This window comes from Corvus kubaryi, unplaced genomic scaffold (genome assembly GCF_017639235.1).
Source record: "Corvus kubaryi isolate FWS band 111438036 unplaced genomic scaffold, C.kubaryi_AGA036_p1.0 split1-37296, whole genome shotgun sequence".
Classification (NCBI taxonomy): domain Eukaryota; kingdom Metazoa; phylum Chordata; class Aves; order Passeriformes; family Corvidae; genus Corvus; species Corvus kubaryi.
In genome coordinates, this window is record NW_024582075.1 from 7,610,737 (window position 1) to 7,626,833 (window position 16,097).

At 39.1% G+C, this 16,097-nt stretch overlaps 1 protein-coding gene across 7 annotated transcripts in view; it reads left to right on the plus strand.

Annotated features, from left to right (window-relative positions):
• The window catches only part of FAM172A (family with sequence similarity 172 member A), a 265,833-nt gene that overhangs the window by 46,760 nt on the left and 202,976 nt on the right, over positions 1-16,097 (plus strand). For all 7 annotated transcript variants that reach the window (XM_042013175.1, XM_042013176.1, XM_042013173.1 and 4 more), the window contains one exon: positions 11,045-11,110. In XM_042013175.1, coding sequence (XP_041869109.1) covers positions 11,045-11,110 — 66 coding nt within the window. The remainder of the gene's footprint in view (positions 1-11,044; positions 11,111-16,097) is intronic.

Here is a 16,097-nt window from a genome sequence, read left to right on the forward strand (position 1 = left end):
AGAGGGTCAGGCAGATGACACTAAAGAAAAACATCTGTCTGGAGAATCTTCCACCTGCACTTCGTCTGTCAGATGCATCACAGCGTCAGGAATTAAGAATAAAAGAAGGATAGTTGTAGTAGGTGATTCCCTTCTGAGGGGAGCTGAGAGCCCTGTATGTCAACCAGACCCATGCCACAGTGAAGTCTGATGCCTTCCTGGGGCCCAGGTATGGGATATCACCAGGAGACTCCCTGAAATAATTCAGCCCTCTGATTATTACCCACTGCGGGTTGTCCAGATTGGCAGTGATGAGGTTGACAAGAAGGGGGTACCAGGGTCATTAAAAAGGATGTCAGGGCTCTGGATTGATTGGTTGATGGGGCAGGAGCACAGGTGTTGTTCTGCTCAGTTCCTTCAGGAGCAGGGATGAAAAATGAAAGGAGCAGGAAAACCCATGTTATCAATGCATGGTTTAAGGGCTGGTGTAATCAGAATTTTGGTTTCTTTACCACGGGCAATTTTTACAGCACCAGGCCTTCTTGAGTCATATGGGTTCCATCTGTCTAACAAGGGCAAAAGGATTCTAGCCCATGAGTCGGCAGGGCTGACTGAGAGGGCTTTAAACCAGGTTTGAAGAGGGAAGGGGATGAAACCAGGCTTCCTAGAGATGAGCCCAAGGGTGGTAAGTCAGGGGTAAAGTTAGCAGCCCAGCTGAAGTGCCTTTACACTGATGCAGGCAGCATGGGTAACAAACAAGAGGAGCTGAAGCCATGGGACAGCAGGAAAGCTGTGACATAGTCACCATCACAGAAATGTGGCGGCATGACTCGCATGACTGGAGCGCCGCAGTGGGTGGCTGCAAGCTCTTCACAAGAGACAGGTGAGGCAGGAGAGGTGGGCGGGTGGCTCTGTATGTTAGGGAGGCTCTCAACACCATGGAGCTGGAGATCAATGACAAAAAGATCAAGTACCATGGGTAAGAATCAGGGGAAGGCCAGCAAGGCTGACATTCTGGTGGGAGTCTCTTATAGACCAGCCAACCAGAATGAAGAGATTATTCTATAAGCATTATTCTACAAGCAGCTGGAGGGTGTTTCAAGATCCCCAGCCCTTGTTCTTGTAGGGGATTTAACCTGCCAGATACCTGCTGGGAGCTCAGCACAGTGGGAAAGAGGCAGTCCAGGAGATTCTTGGAATGTGTGGAGGAGAGCTTCTTGTCACAGCTGGTGAGCGAGCGTGCCAGGGGTGGGGCTCTGCTAGGCCTGCTGTTTGCAAACAGAGAGGAGCTGGTGGGAGACGTGGTGGTCAGAGGCTGTCTGGGGCACAGTGACCATGAAATAATAGAGCTTTCAATTCTTGCTGAAGTAAGGAGGGGCCTCCACAAGACTTCTATCCTGTATTTCCAGAGGACGGACTTTGGGCTATTCATGGGACTGATTCAGAAAGTTCCCTGGGAAACAGCCCTTGAAAACAAAGTGATCCAGGAAGGTGGACATACTTTAAGAAATAAATCTTGAAGGCACAGGAGCCTGTGTTCTGTGTTCCTGTGTGCTGAAAGAGAAGCCAGCAGGGAAGAAGACTGGCCTAGCTGAGCAGGGAGCTTTCCCAGGAACTCAGGGGGAAAAAAAAAAAGAGGGTGGAAAAAGGAGTGGGCAACTCAGGAAGTGTTCAAGGATGTTGTTAGGTCATGCAAAAAGAAAATTAGAGGTGCAAAAGCTCTGTTAGAAGTTAATCTGGCCATTTTTGTAAATGACAATAACAAGTGTTTTTATAAATACATTAATAAAAAAAGGACCAAGGAAAACTTCCATTCTTTATTGAATACTGGGGGCTGAAAATAATCACCAAAGATGAGGAATAGGCTGGTGTACTTCACACCTTAGTCTCAGTCTCCAACAGTAAAACTGGTTGTCCTTGGGACAGCTGGCCTCCTGAGCTGGTAGACAGGGATGGGGAGGAGATTAAATGCCCTGTAATCCAGGAGGAGGTAGGTGGTGACTGACTGTGTGACTTAGATGTTCACAAGTCTGTGGGGGTGCTGATGCCTAAAGATGTTTAGCATCAGCAGAAGTCCTATGAGGAGCTTCTGAAGGAGCTGGAGTTGTTTAGCCTGGAGAAAGAGGGTCCTTTTCAGCTAAAATTAAGTAAATCCTGTTTATTTTGACACACTAGTGTTCTGGAGCACAGTGGCAAAATGGCAAGGACATCTTGCTATGGAAAGAAGGTATTATTTAGAGTTCTGCTCTGGATTTACATAAAATTAATCTTCAGGCCAGTGAATATTTATCTGGTCATTTCTGCTGAGCAATGAAAGGTAGCACAGTTAGATGATGCTTGACACATCACTGACTTTCTTGTCTGTGACTACAGAAGCTGGTGTGCTTTAACTGTGTTAATCTGATATGTCATTTGGTTTTGGCATGGATTTTTAACCTTTTGAAACCAGAGCACTGCCTCTCCACTTAAACAGTGGTTTTATCCATAACAGTTGGAATAATCAAAACTGCTCTTTCTTCCAGATCCCTTTTCATAACTCATCTCTACTATGAAATTTAGAGATACGATAGTTGTAGCTATATAGATAGGATTGGAATATTAAAATGTATTTATAATCTTCATTTAAACTTGTTCCACTGTTAAACTTTTGAGCTTTTTTTAGTTTCCATCTTTCTTTTGCAAACTTTTCATCATTGTGTTTCTTATCTCAGCTTGGGACAAGGGTCTTGCTTTCTGCTGATGTTTAACTGCTTGTAGTGCAAGGTGCTTGGTTAATTAATTATTAATCCTCTGCTTAATGCTGATACATATATATTTATATGTATGTATATTTTTTAAAATAATAGAGAATTTCCATAAGATAGACTTTGTAATTAAGCCATTTCTAAAGCCAAATAATTGTCAAGTGATTTCTAAAGTTAGAGATGGATCTCTTAAAAAGGAAAAAAAAAAGGAAAACAAAAAATAAACCAACAGATGTCAGCAAAGACCATGTAACAACACATTGGTTCAAATCACATCAACAGTATATGCTGCATTCATGGCAAATCTCTGTTGTCTTTCATTTAATTCTCTTGAAAGATCTTGAGATCCTAGTCGTGATCAGTCAGCTCGAAATCCAGAGTATTACAACTGTGTATTAAGGTTAAATTGAATTGCTTTCAGTAGAAAACACAAGAAATGACATAGAGATAACGTCAGTTCCATCTTAATGAATTGTTCTTCCACACTATAATCCAAGTGAAGTCTTTGTGGATTTTTAAAATGCCACTGATTTTGTTTCTCTGTGGTTTTTTTTTTTCCTTTTTTAGCTTGCTGAACTGAGGCTTTAGAAAGTCCATTTGGCTTTTAGGATTTTTTGTTCTAGAATGGTGATGGTGAGGGGTATCTTTTTGTTTGCTTGTCCCAGTTCTTAGGTAAGTCTGTATCCAAGAGCAGTATGTTAAAAAGTTCGTTGCATCTCTCATTAGTACATATTGGCAGGTTTGTCACCTCAGGGTCAAAGGAAAGCTCATTCAACCAAGGCTATGGCAGCCACAGTAGCAAGCCTCAGGTTAGTCCCACCACTTGAGATTTGCTGCAGGGCAGTCAGTTGGAATTAATTTTGCATTTGTTTCACTGAACATTGTTGCTCTTACACTGCAATGAGGAAAACATTGTGGGTAGACTACTCTATGTCATAAGGATTGTTTCCCTCTTGTGCTTATTTTCTCTTTTTGCATTGAAGTGCCTATTACCAATGAGGAGACAAACCTTATAAAATAACAAAATCCATTACTCATAATGACATTGATAAGCTTCTAGTGGTTTATATGTGTTTATTTTTGAGATAAGTTACAAAACTTCCAACCTCTGTACTCTGACTTGAAGTTCTTAGAAAATACTAGTAGTGCTGAGGAGTCTAATCTCTTATGCTGAGTAGAAATTATTTGAAAATAGTATCCTTTTTATGCTCATGGAAGTTCCATTTTTGAGAAACTTAGATTCAAGAGATTGTAACTTTTAATGTCAGGTCTGAATTAATAATTAAAATAATTTCAGAGGTCTGAGGAGCTGATAGTGAATCTCTTGGTGTACTGTAAGAAGTTAAGTCAAAGATACAACTTTACAAAAAGAAAGAATACAAAGGCAAATGAGGCTGATTTTGGTATGTCTGTGTGGATTTCTGAGGTGAACTGGTAATGTTCAGCTGTTAGACATTTTAAGTGCAGTTCTGTCACAGGATGGGAGTTGACAAATAAACCTAAAGTCACATTAGTTTTGCATCTCTAAAGAAAAGGAAACAAACCCTTGCATTTTTCTTCAAGTATAAGAAGTTATGTCTGAGTGACTTATTGCAGAGGGTAGACGTGGTCAGACTTCAGTAATTTCTAAACCAAAAATATCACTAATAATTTTAATTCTATTTTCTCCTCTTTTTTCTGTAATGTGTGTTCATGTAGGAGATTAAACTGAGGTTAAAATATAGTTATCTGAGAATGTTACTGGAGGAATAATAAACTACTAATGACACTAATAATGTATTAACCCTTTTATGATACGACTTAGGAAAACCCAAGAAGTCAGTCAAGAAGGAAAATGCCATTGTAGCTGTGTTTTATTAGCTAAAGTTCTGAAAAATCTGTCCACTCATAAAAACGTGCAATGAAAATTATTGCCACTAGATTCTCTTACTCTCTCCACTCTCATTTACTTTGAGAACTGTCTAAAAATTAATGAAAAGTGATCTGACAGAGTGTTTAATGAGTATTTTTTCACAAGCTGGTCTCTTTGGAGGTAGAAGCCCCTATCCACTGAGTAAGTGTGTAATTGCCAACACATCTCACTCATGATGGGAAGTGGCCATTCTTAACTTTGAGGGAGTAGTTCTGTCTCCGTTCATATTTAATCCTTGGAGCAGTGAAAAGTGGTAGCAAGAGCAGTAATGGGGATGATGGCTTTCTGTTTGTGTTTTGAATATCTGTAAATGAGGAATATGATGTGGGAGATCTCAGATCCATCCAGCTGGATCTGGTCCACCAGAAGAATATATTTAATCCATAGTTTTGTCCATTTTCTTTTTTTTTGCCAAAATCTGCTACAAGTGTGTAGGAGTAGGCAGTGGTGTGGACAACTTGAGTTAACAGCTCATCATTTCTCCAAGGTCTTGTAATCTGTCCTCTGTCATGGGAGTGGTTGTAATGTCAACTGATCTCATGTGCCTTATCCTTTGTCATGTCACATGTGCTTTATTCTTTATCATATGTTAACTGTACCCCAGCCGTTTGACGGGGTTGTTGGCATTTTGGTCATGAGGGATGCACATATGGGGAAAGAGGGGGACATGTGGCATTTGATTGTCTTCAAAGAGACTTTGTGGTTTGTGCTAGCCTGAGGGTTCCTCACATCTGTCGTGAATCCATGACTTGGTTGCACGGTAATGATTTCCAGTGACACCTGATAGATGCCAGGTTACAAGTGAAAGGCCACAAATGACCCAGAATGATGCCAATTTTTTAGTATATTTTTAGCTGAGAATTCACTCAAGAAAACATTTTGCAAGTTCAAGTAATTTACTTTGTCTTTTTTCTTATTTTTCCCTCTGCAGCAGGCTTGTTCTATTTGTATATGTAATCTTCTGGTGGGTACTCATGCTTGGTTTTGAAAGTGGGAGCACATTTGGGGGGGGGGGGGGGGAAGAAGAGAATTCAGAGGACTTGGGTTGTAAAGCACAGCACAGCAGGGGAACTTGACGGGCAAGGCTCAGTGCACTTCACTGGGTCCCAGCATGGGTTTTGGTATGGTATGTACTGAAGCAACTCCTCTGGATTAAGATGTAGATGTTATTAATCAAGTCACTGAGTTGTGATCTGTTGTCTGTATACCTGGCAATCTCTGTTGTGGAAAAGTTCACTAGTGGGTCAGCTGCAATTTTGCTCTTCCTCATGTATGCTGTGCTGTTTTTTTGATGTTTTCAGAATGTGATACAAGGCTTTTTTCCATGTCTTACAGACTTAAAATGGAGGGGTTATTATTATAAACTGAGCTATTTTGGAATTGCCTCTTTGCTTTGTGGGATTTCTTTTTTCAGTATTCTTTTCCAGACTGTTTAAAAACCTCCACTACTTAGTGTATTGAAGTGCCTCTTTGGTATTTGTCTCCACTTATAATCGTATTTAGAATTCAATACCTTCATGGTCTTTGTAACTTTAAATGTGTTGGTGTCACTGGCTCTTGGTCTTTAATTTCTATTTTCACGTAGATCTATGCAGGTTCCGATCTTTTGATCATGTAGCTTCAGGATGCTGTATTGCAAAGATTTCACAAATTAGGCTGCTAACAAAATTTTTCTATGCTTTTTGATTATTGAAAACAGTCCATAAGAAAGTCCTCTATATGAACAACACAGTCTTAAAAGAACACGTGTTGTAGGAAGCCAGGACCTTACCAATTAACGTGTACTACACTTGTGTGTACCAGGTCTGTGTTTCCACTTGGAGTTTAAGTTTTGCTCTGCAGACTGTATGCAGCACTATAGTCTTGCTGTCATGGTGCAGAATATTTAGCAATGCAAGGGTAAAACAAAGGTCTGTTGTAAGATAAAGTGCTTTTCTCTGTTCTTTTTGCTGTCTGTCCAAGTCATTACGTTTAATTTTTCTGTGATTAAAAGAACCTGTTTTCTGGATCCATGTGAAGGATTACTGGTCACAACATAGCTCTATCCCCCAGTTATCCATTAGGCTATTGAACTTTGCAGATTACATATTTGAGACCACTAACACTTTGAAAAGGTATTTTTGGAGGTATTCTCTGTTATATCCAACATCAGTCAAGACTGACTTATTTTAAGCTCCTCAGAAGGGCAGTGGTGAGCACTAAGTTTGGTTCCACTCCTGAACCATGCGTATTAAGGCTCTCAACCTTGTGCACCATAGATGAAGGAAAACTAAAACAAAGAAATGGTAGCAGAGATTAGATACTTGTGCTTTTAATATACCCAGGATAACCTACTTGGTTTTACTGCTCAGGATGTGTTCTACTCAGCTGTGGTCCCTGCTCTCATCAGCTTGCCTTCATTATGGGAATTTTTTTAGTGCAACACAATTAAAATAGCTGTGATTTCATTTAGGGCAGAAGTTTCTCAGGCTTAGGGAAAGCAGAACTCAGGCTCCTCTGCTCAATGAGAGCAATTTAAAGTATAAGCAATGTCGTTTCCTACCAGAGAAGACTGCTTTGTTCTGGGAAGAAAGTTTTCTCTACCACACAATTTGAATGCAGCCTTTTTTGGGTGATTGAAATGTTAGGCTTTCCATGGCTGGAGAGGATTTCTCTCTTGCTATCAGAATAGGTCATGGGAGGCATGGAATTTTTAGGGACTTGTGTTTTGGTTTTTTTTTTCCTCCAGTTCTCCCAACAGTCAATAAGAACACCTTGATAGTTCTAAGTTCAGATATTTGTCTTATTTAGGATGTGTTTTCCTGATAGACAGCACTTAGGAGTGAATGAGGTGCAGGAATACTCTAATATGAGGTGGAAGTTTCCCGTATCTCATACAAGAATTACAGAACTGCCAGTTTCTTCTCCATTTATCAGGCAATTAATTTCATACACTGCGGGCAGGTCTTACTGTTGTTGTTTTTCCTTTCCCATCTTGGACACAGTGATGCCTGCTCTCCAGCCACTTGAATTACCATGCAGTATACTGCTTATATACAGTTTTGGCATGAGTTTCAAGAGCCTTAGAAAAAGTGCAAATATCCCAGGTTAGTATGACTAACGTGAGTAGGGCTCTCTAGTAAGTGTTACATTGAGAATGTCTGGATCTGAACAATTTGTTGCTTGATAGGTGAGATGATTTATTGGTGCAGGGCTGAATTGATCAGCCTGTGTCACTATATACCTGCAGTGATGAGCAGCTGTGTGACTGATAATTAGTCCAGGAGAATTTGTAGAGTGTAACCAGAGCCACCTTCTCATGCAAGAAGTCGCAGGACACTTCACAACATTCTACAGTACTTTCTACAACAGTTTTCACATCTTAACTATAGAACACCAGCATGCACAAGCTAGTATTGCTACTTAGAGAAGCTGTGGCTATATAAATTGTATAGATTCAAAATATTAAGTCTAACTAGTTCTATATAAACAATATCAGTTTCCTTTTCTTTTTGCTACCTGTAGGAAAGATATTTTTATAATTAATTTTTTTTAATTACTCATCAGCCATAAAATCAGAATAAGTCATTAAAAGCATAAAAATCCAAAAGTAGTGTTGGATGTGTAGTATTTTCAGTACTTGCAGCCATATTCCTAGATAGGGCAGAATTTTGCTAGATTTTCCTAGGCAGGACAGGATTTTGTCAAGTTTTCCAGACACATCTCTGATAAATGCAGGAAATCTGGCCATTAGTGATGTTTTCAAATCTGGAAAATTTTGGACTTGGATGGCACTTCAAGAAATCTTGTGTATCACTTTCCATAATTTAAAACTGGTAGTATACCATGCTAGGATATCCCTAAACATGTGGATCTATTGCAAAAAAACCCTCAGCCACTTCTGTAGCTACATACATATGTGTATATATATATACACACACTGGGGCAGTTTTAGGGGTTTTTTTGTTTGAGGGTTGTTTTTTATGGCATTTTTTCCTGAAATCTCTGGGCAGTGCAGGCCATCCAGGTGCTGGGCTGTCTGAGGATGATAATCTCAGACTTCGCTTGTGAGCCTCCAACCTCCTCTATCTTTCTTTATGTTTGTGTTTATTGAAAGCATTCATTAGGTTAAGTCTTCGCCACACCAGAGTGCTCTACTGATTCAACAGTCCCATTTTTAAGGCTGTATTGCTATTTATTATCTTAGAGTAGTGCATAAAGAGTCAGTTAGAATGAGACCCCCCTTGAGACAGCTGTGGAAAAAATGAGTAGAGGTTTATTTCTGCTCCAAAGACACACAGTCTAAATAAATGAGAAAGAATAGAAGAAATAGATACAAATAGCTGCAAAAAGGGTAGAATTTTACAAGTAGTGTGTAAAATATATTTTCTGCAGAGTAATTTTTTTCTTTTCCAAGTGTTATTTTAGTCATTTTGACAGTGTGTAGATGCCTGAATTGAGAGTTAAAAACAGAATTTCTATGTTGTAGGCCATATTATCATTATATTTACTTTAATGTCTGTACAACATTAGCATTTGAGACTGCAGGAACTTAACTGCTTTACTTGTTGGTGTTACACTGCAGTCAATTTCGGTGAACCATAAAAAGTTTGCCCCTGAAGGTAAAATAACACTGTATGCATGTTCCTAGCATACTGCTTTGGGGATAAACATGTCTTAAATCAACTCATCACTCGCAGCTGAATTCCTTCTCCAAATGCAGTTTCTGTGTAGATAATAATGTTCAGAAAGACTGATTTTCTGTAAGCCATAAAGGTTTTTGAACATAATTCTGTCAATAAATGTATTTGATCAGGATCACAAAGAATTCTTATAATCCTAATAAAGATTTGGGGTTTTAGTGAAAGGAGGGGAGGGGCATATACCAACATTTTTAATTATCTTTCATCAGCACCTCCAGTTTGTTCATATGTGTTCCAAACATTTGCATATTGTGTTTCCTCACATTTACATAATAAAAACTTTTGGACTTCATTGAAACTTTTTTTCATAATTGTGCATTTGGAAAATTAAATTTGAAGTTTATGATACTCAGGCTCCTACTTGCTTGGATCATAGTGTGTTGCTAAGATGCCATCACTTGAGACCTTTGTTACAGTGATGTTTCTGTTGGGGCTTAATATACTGTGGGTTCACATGGGTATAACTGTGGCCTTGAGGGGATGGACTAAAGAACACTGTCTGGGTTTGTACCCAGATATTCTTGGATTAATATTCTGAGACTTAGATCTTGTCCTGTCTGGAATTTAAATACAGTTCTCCAAGCTTTAAAGAGAAGGCAAGCATCATTTCAGCCTCTTAATGAGTTCTTTTTTTTAACCTCTCTAATTTGCCTTTTTTTTTCTTTTCAAACTCTTGTAGCCATTCAAATCCAGTCACTAGCTTCCAAACCATTTTTACAGGCTCAAATGGACGAAGTTCCAGTTTGTTCCTCAGTTTAATTCACAAGTTAATAATAGTTACAAAGTTTTTACATCTACATCTCCATTTTTCTTAGAATATGTAAGGACAAAAAAAAAATCCCTAGATAGTAGGCAAGGCTTTGAAATGTGAACAGTTTTGTTACATTTGAGATGGCAAGTCTTTTGTTGCAACTAGGTTGATTTTTGTGGGTTTTGTTGGGGTTTTTTTTTGTTTTCTGGTGGGTTTTGTTTTGGTTTTGTGTTTTTGTTTTGGTTTGGTTTGGTTTTGTTTGGGTTTTTTTTTTTTGGGGTGCTTTGTCTGGGCTTTTGTGTTGGGGTTTTTTGTTGGTTTTTTTTTTTTTTTTCCTTTGCTTGCTTTCTGAAATGATACCTTTTGTTTTGGGTGTGAAATTTCAATTTTATTCCTACATGGAGAAAAGAGATACAAGCTTGCCCCATAGTGGGGAATCTGTATGGGGTTTTCTTCTATTTAGGAACCTTTGACCCATACCTCCCCTGTTCAGTGAGCAGAAATGGCAAGGTAACTTAGCTGTGGCTGGCTACAGATCTGCTCTCCATGTAAATCATGAAGTGAACCTGGAGGGGAGAGAATTCCTGAAATCTGCTAGTAAAAAAAATGCTTTAAAAGTATATCTTTAGAAGGAGAGCCTTTCTTCTACTTCTGAGTATATATTAATTGGTTATAAACCTTGGTTTTGAGGTTATTATTCACCTGATTATTCGCACAGCAGTGCAAAATGGATTCAGAGGTACAGTTACCATTCCATTGTACTGGAAAGAAGTCTTTCCTGTGTAACAGACAGAATTTTTTGTCTAAAGCTCTAAGTTCTATAATTAGTTATATAGTAAAGGATTCAGAAAAGTGGCAAAACATACACAAGTGCTTAGAAGTTTAACCAATTAGCCTTTAAATTGTCTGCCTGCGTATGTCATTATTGTAAGTGTTTCAGTATCTGGTGGCATTTATATTTTTTTCTTTTTTTCAGATCATTACTAAATACATTTATGAACTACTGCAGAAGGAATGCCACTTGAAGAAAGTAACTCTTCCAGTAAGTATAATTTATTTTTCCAAAGGCGTTGTTTTTTTGAATCTGTACCCGGCATAGCCTGTGATCCAATATTCATATAAAGACAAGGTGTGCTAGGGCTCTGTGCAGGGCATTGCCTTCGAATTTTGCACGTGTATGCATCTGGAGATGTGGTTCCACCTCACTTCTCATGTGTTTCATTTCTCCAACTGAGCCTTCCTTACCTTGCCAGATACCAGAATTTTCAAAATGTGGGGCTTTTAATAGGAGAGCCATAAGCTTTCTGAAAAGTATTTGGGGATATTTTGAGATGTCTACAGCTGGATGTACAGAACAGAAATGTCTTTGCAGGCAGAGGACTACACTCACATTGAGTATCAGTAAACTATTCCAAGTAATTTTTTAAAAAACACTTTTTCAGTAATTTGTAATATTTATGTAATTCAAAGTAGTTATGTTGCTTAGTGAAAATATTCAATCAACCCTTGGAAGAGGTGAAGTGCTCCCCCACATATCAGAGTGTTTATAAATACCTGTGATGTGATATGATGATGTTCAGGTATTTTTATATTCTGTACTGGAGAGTGCAGGGGAGACTGGAGTGTGACAGCACTGTGTAAATTTTCCATCATTATGAAGGATTCCTATGCTCTTTGAAATCTTTTGAATTACTGTTGTTCTCCGCTGAGCCTTCCTAGTCAGTCAAGGAAAACCTGTTTAGGGTAAGGAAGGAAAAGGTCTTGCTTTAACAGTTCTGTAACATTTCACCATTCCCATTTCCATTCTCTGAGTGTTGCTTAGGGAATGTTTTGATGACCTGCCCAAACTACTAACAGTTTCCTAGAAGGGCTTTTGCAGTGTCTCCTGGTCATGGCAGAAGGAGCTGAGCTTTGAGGTTCACAGAGGAGTCGAAGGGCAAGCAGCAGCTCTCCTCCATACTCGCAGCCTGCTGGTTGCACCAGTGCCCAGAGAACCGAGACTGAGAAAGCATTTCCCCACTTCAGATCGTTCTGTGTACACAGACATGGTATCAGTTTCATCATGATGGTCTGCCTGGTGCAGTGCTAGCTGTGATCTCCAGCTTCTTTGCTAATTTTCTTTGCTGGTGAAGTTTTGGTTGAAGAATTACTTCCAGACAGATAATGCATCAAAAGACTTCTCAAGCCATGTCACACTTTGTCTGTGAAACCATGAAGCTGTCATTTATAAACTTCAAAGTGCCCAAATTTTAAGGCTATAGGACTTCCTTTGATGCCTAAAAAGGAATATTCATTTAAGTAATGCAGTGCTAAGGCTGATCAATTAGCTCCAAAACATGAAGATGAAGAAACTTGGGATGAATATTACAGCACCTCCATCACTTATGTCACACTTGTGGTGATTCTTCTGCCTGGCTCTAAGGTTTGGGTTTCTTGGCTCGGAAGAGGAATGGCCCTGGCTAGCTCCCACTTTTGGATTAATCTCTGTTTACTTGTACTTAGAAATTGTGTAGTGAGCATGAATACAGTTGTTCAGTAATACATTTAAGCTATTCTCAAATGTATGACTTCCAACTTCTGTGAAATGTCATAATTTAATTGCATTTTGGAGCAAAGTAAGAACTCACAAAATATGCAGATTTCTAATTGTGAGCATTGTGGAAAAATTCACGCAAGGTATGAGCACCTGTCGCGGGTTCGGTTTGTAACCGGGCGGAAACACCAATTTAGTGTAGTGGTTTGGTCCAAAATACTCATTACTGTTTATCTGCTGTGAGATAAGAATTAGGAGAAATGCAAAACAGGCACCAAACTTGAAAGAATATAAAGAAGTTTATTAACAGACCTAAAAGAAGAAGGAAAAAAAAAAAATATACCATCTTCAGAACTCTCCTCCTCCCCCCACCTTCCTCCCTTCTCCCACTGACAATGTTCAAAGACAACCCTTAAGATGTTCAGTCTGTTTACCACTTCCATAATAACCTTGTTCAGTCCATTTAGAAAGAGAAGTCTCTTCTTGCTCATGCTATGAAAACATTACCACAACGAGACAGCCGCCCACTTCCAAATATTGTTCAGTCCATTTAGGAAGAGGAGTCTCTCTGCCTGCGTGTCAGTCCTTTCCCCCAACTTGCAGCTTTTCCCGCAACTGATTTCGAGGGTCCACTCTTGAAGTTTTTTGGGGTACAATTTTAAGGTTGAGCCGTTCAGAAACAAAAACAGAGGCCCTTCTCCTTCCCTGGGAGCAAAGGGTCTTCATCATCTTCATCGTTAGGACTATCTCTGGGAGCATCTCTAGGAACTGAGGTTTTCTCCTTTCCCGTTTGGAGCAAAAGTCCTCATCTGGTTCATCTCTCCCTGTCCAAACTTCTCATGAAATTACAGCTGCGTCAGCATCTGCCTATCTCAACGCAGGTGCTTTTGCTCACGAGTTGAACGCTCCATCCCCCATATCTTCATGAAATTACAACGGGATACTCTGATATATCATAGCTTCACAACAGAATTTCAGCTTTAAGCATCTCCTCTCTCTCTTCCCTCAGGTTTTCAGCTCTTCACAGCAATAAAAGGGTTAATCTCACCTCGGCCTTGCAGCTTTGCAGCTGGAATGTTGAATTTTTCTTATCGCAGTGGAGAGGGGGGAGAGCCGAGCCGCTCCTGCCCACGGCAAGGCAGTGGGGGGGTTCCACAGGTGGAACAGGTCCATGGCTTCAGGATGGCCGTGGCCCGGCCCGGCCTGGCCCAAGCAGGGCCTGGCTGGGCCCGCTGGCCCCCACTCGGGCCCCGCAGCCACCTGTGCCAGCGCTGGAAACGAGAGAGAGCTTGGAGGGGGAGTTTGCCTATTCTTAAATGTGGATCACAGAGGTGATCACAACTTTAAGTGGCTTAGAGAATTGTCCATATTCAAACTGGCCAGCTGATAGGTTCTATCAGTTCCCAGAGGAAACTGTAAGCACCCCTTAGCAAGGACGTCCCTTCCGGGACTATGCTTGCTAACCTATGACAGCACCGTTCTTCAGGAATGGCTGTTGTGTGTAGCGAGCCCTCACCACAGTCAAAAATAGGTTATGAAGGCACATACAGAAATGAAAAATTGATGCTATGTATGTAGAAGCTGAAAAATTAAAGCTGTGCGAAAGCTAGGTTTAAATCACCAGTGACAGACCCCCAAGTAACAACACAAAACCCTCTAGTTTAGACTAGTAAAGGAGACTAATAAAAGTAATAAGACAACTTCTAGGGTGAGAATAGAAGGTATATAATAATATAAATGTTGGCAAGTTACATATAAAATCACAGTAAGATCACAAAAAACAAATTTGAGCAGCTTGTTAGAGTTGTAAAGGCTAATAATAAAAGAGAACTGATAAGGCAAATAGATGAACTGCAGTTAAAATGAACACCCAGGTCAAATAAGAAAAACTAATATCATAATTTTCAATATTAATTGTCCAATTTCCACATGCTTTTTTTTTTTTTTTTTAACAGGCTATAATTCTGAGCAACTGTCTGAAATTTGTCATACCAATGGAGGAGACCTTGGGAGAAGTTAATATATTGTACTATAGACAAATTCCAGGATGAGATTTTTTTAAAATGTAGGGTTCTATAAGAAGTCAAACAGGAAGCTGCAGAACAGCCAATTTGTATGTAACTTACTGCTGAAATCAGCTAATAATAACAATAATGTATTGGGGGAAATGAGTACAAGTTTATTTTTAAAAAAAACCTACCAGAATTCATTGCAGGAGTCAGAGATCACATGAAGAAGAAAAATCTTGTCAGTAAAAGAGTACATGTATTTCCAATGAACTGTCAACAAACTTAACAAATGCTTTTAAGAAGAAAGTCCCCTTTAGAGTTAATTGGTTAAAAGGGGAGAAAGGTGTTAGTATTCTACAGATGAAATAATCTGTTACCAGCAAAATGCTATTAAGGCCTGAGATAGTTGTAAACAAAAGAAGAAAAGTAATTAATACAAATTTTTCTTGTTTTCTTCTAAAATTATTTGGGATAGTTAAACCTAAAGTTGATTATGATGAGTTGGGGAATTATTTCTTGATGCTGAATAACTGGATGATTAAATGACAGGAGATTCAATTCTGGTAAATATAAAATTATGGGGAAGATAACTCACTCTGTAAAGACAACAGTGGCCTCTACATGAGCTATTACAACTCAGGAAAGAGCTTGGAGTGATTGTGAGTAGTTCTCTGAGAACATCAGTGAGTGCTCAATGGCAGTCAAAAACCCTCAAAGCAAATAGGATATTAGGAATTATGAGGTATCAAGAAAAAAACAGAAAAACATTGTCATTCCACTCATTATGTGGGCCTTCATGTTAAACACTGCATGAAGTCTGGATACCATATCAAAAAGGATATGAAGAATTTTAAAAAAAATACAGAGGAGGGTTGCAAGGATGATCACAGGCATGAAATGCTTTTCAGACAAAGAAAGATTAAACAAAGGTTCTTCAGCTTGGAAAATAGATGACTGAGGAAGGAATATGACAAATCTATAAAATCATGAAAGGTGAAGAGAAGATGAATAGGGAATGGGTTTTTGCTTTTTTCATAATAGAGAACCTAAGGGGCATCAAGTTTAAATTATCTGGCAGGAGATCTCTACTGGAAGAGACAGTATTATTTCATATATGTCCCAATTATATTGTGGAACTCATTGCCACAGAGTACTATCAAGGAGAGAGGTATAAATGCATACAAAAAACCCATTTGACGATATTAAGGTGGGATAGGTGCCTTGAACTATTGTACATGCCTGCCCAGTTATGTAAACTCTGGCTTGCAAGGTTCCAAAGTTACTGGCTGTCAAAACCAGGCAAGAATCATTCTATAACTCTGTTTTATTACTGTTTCCCTATGCAATCTGCCAGTTGCCAGACACAGGACCCTACACCTTCAACTGACCAAGATGGCTTATATATATGTAAATATATATATATATGTAAAGCCTTTTTATATGGATATTTTAGGGATGAATACAAAAACTTTTTTTCTTTTAACCTA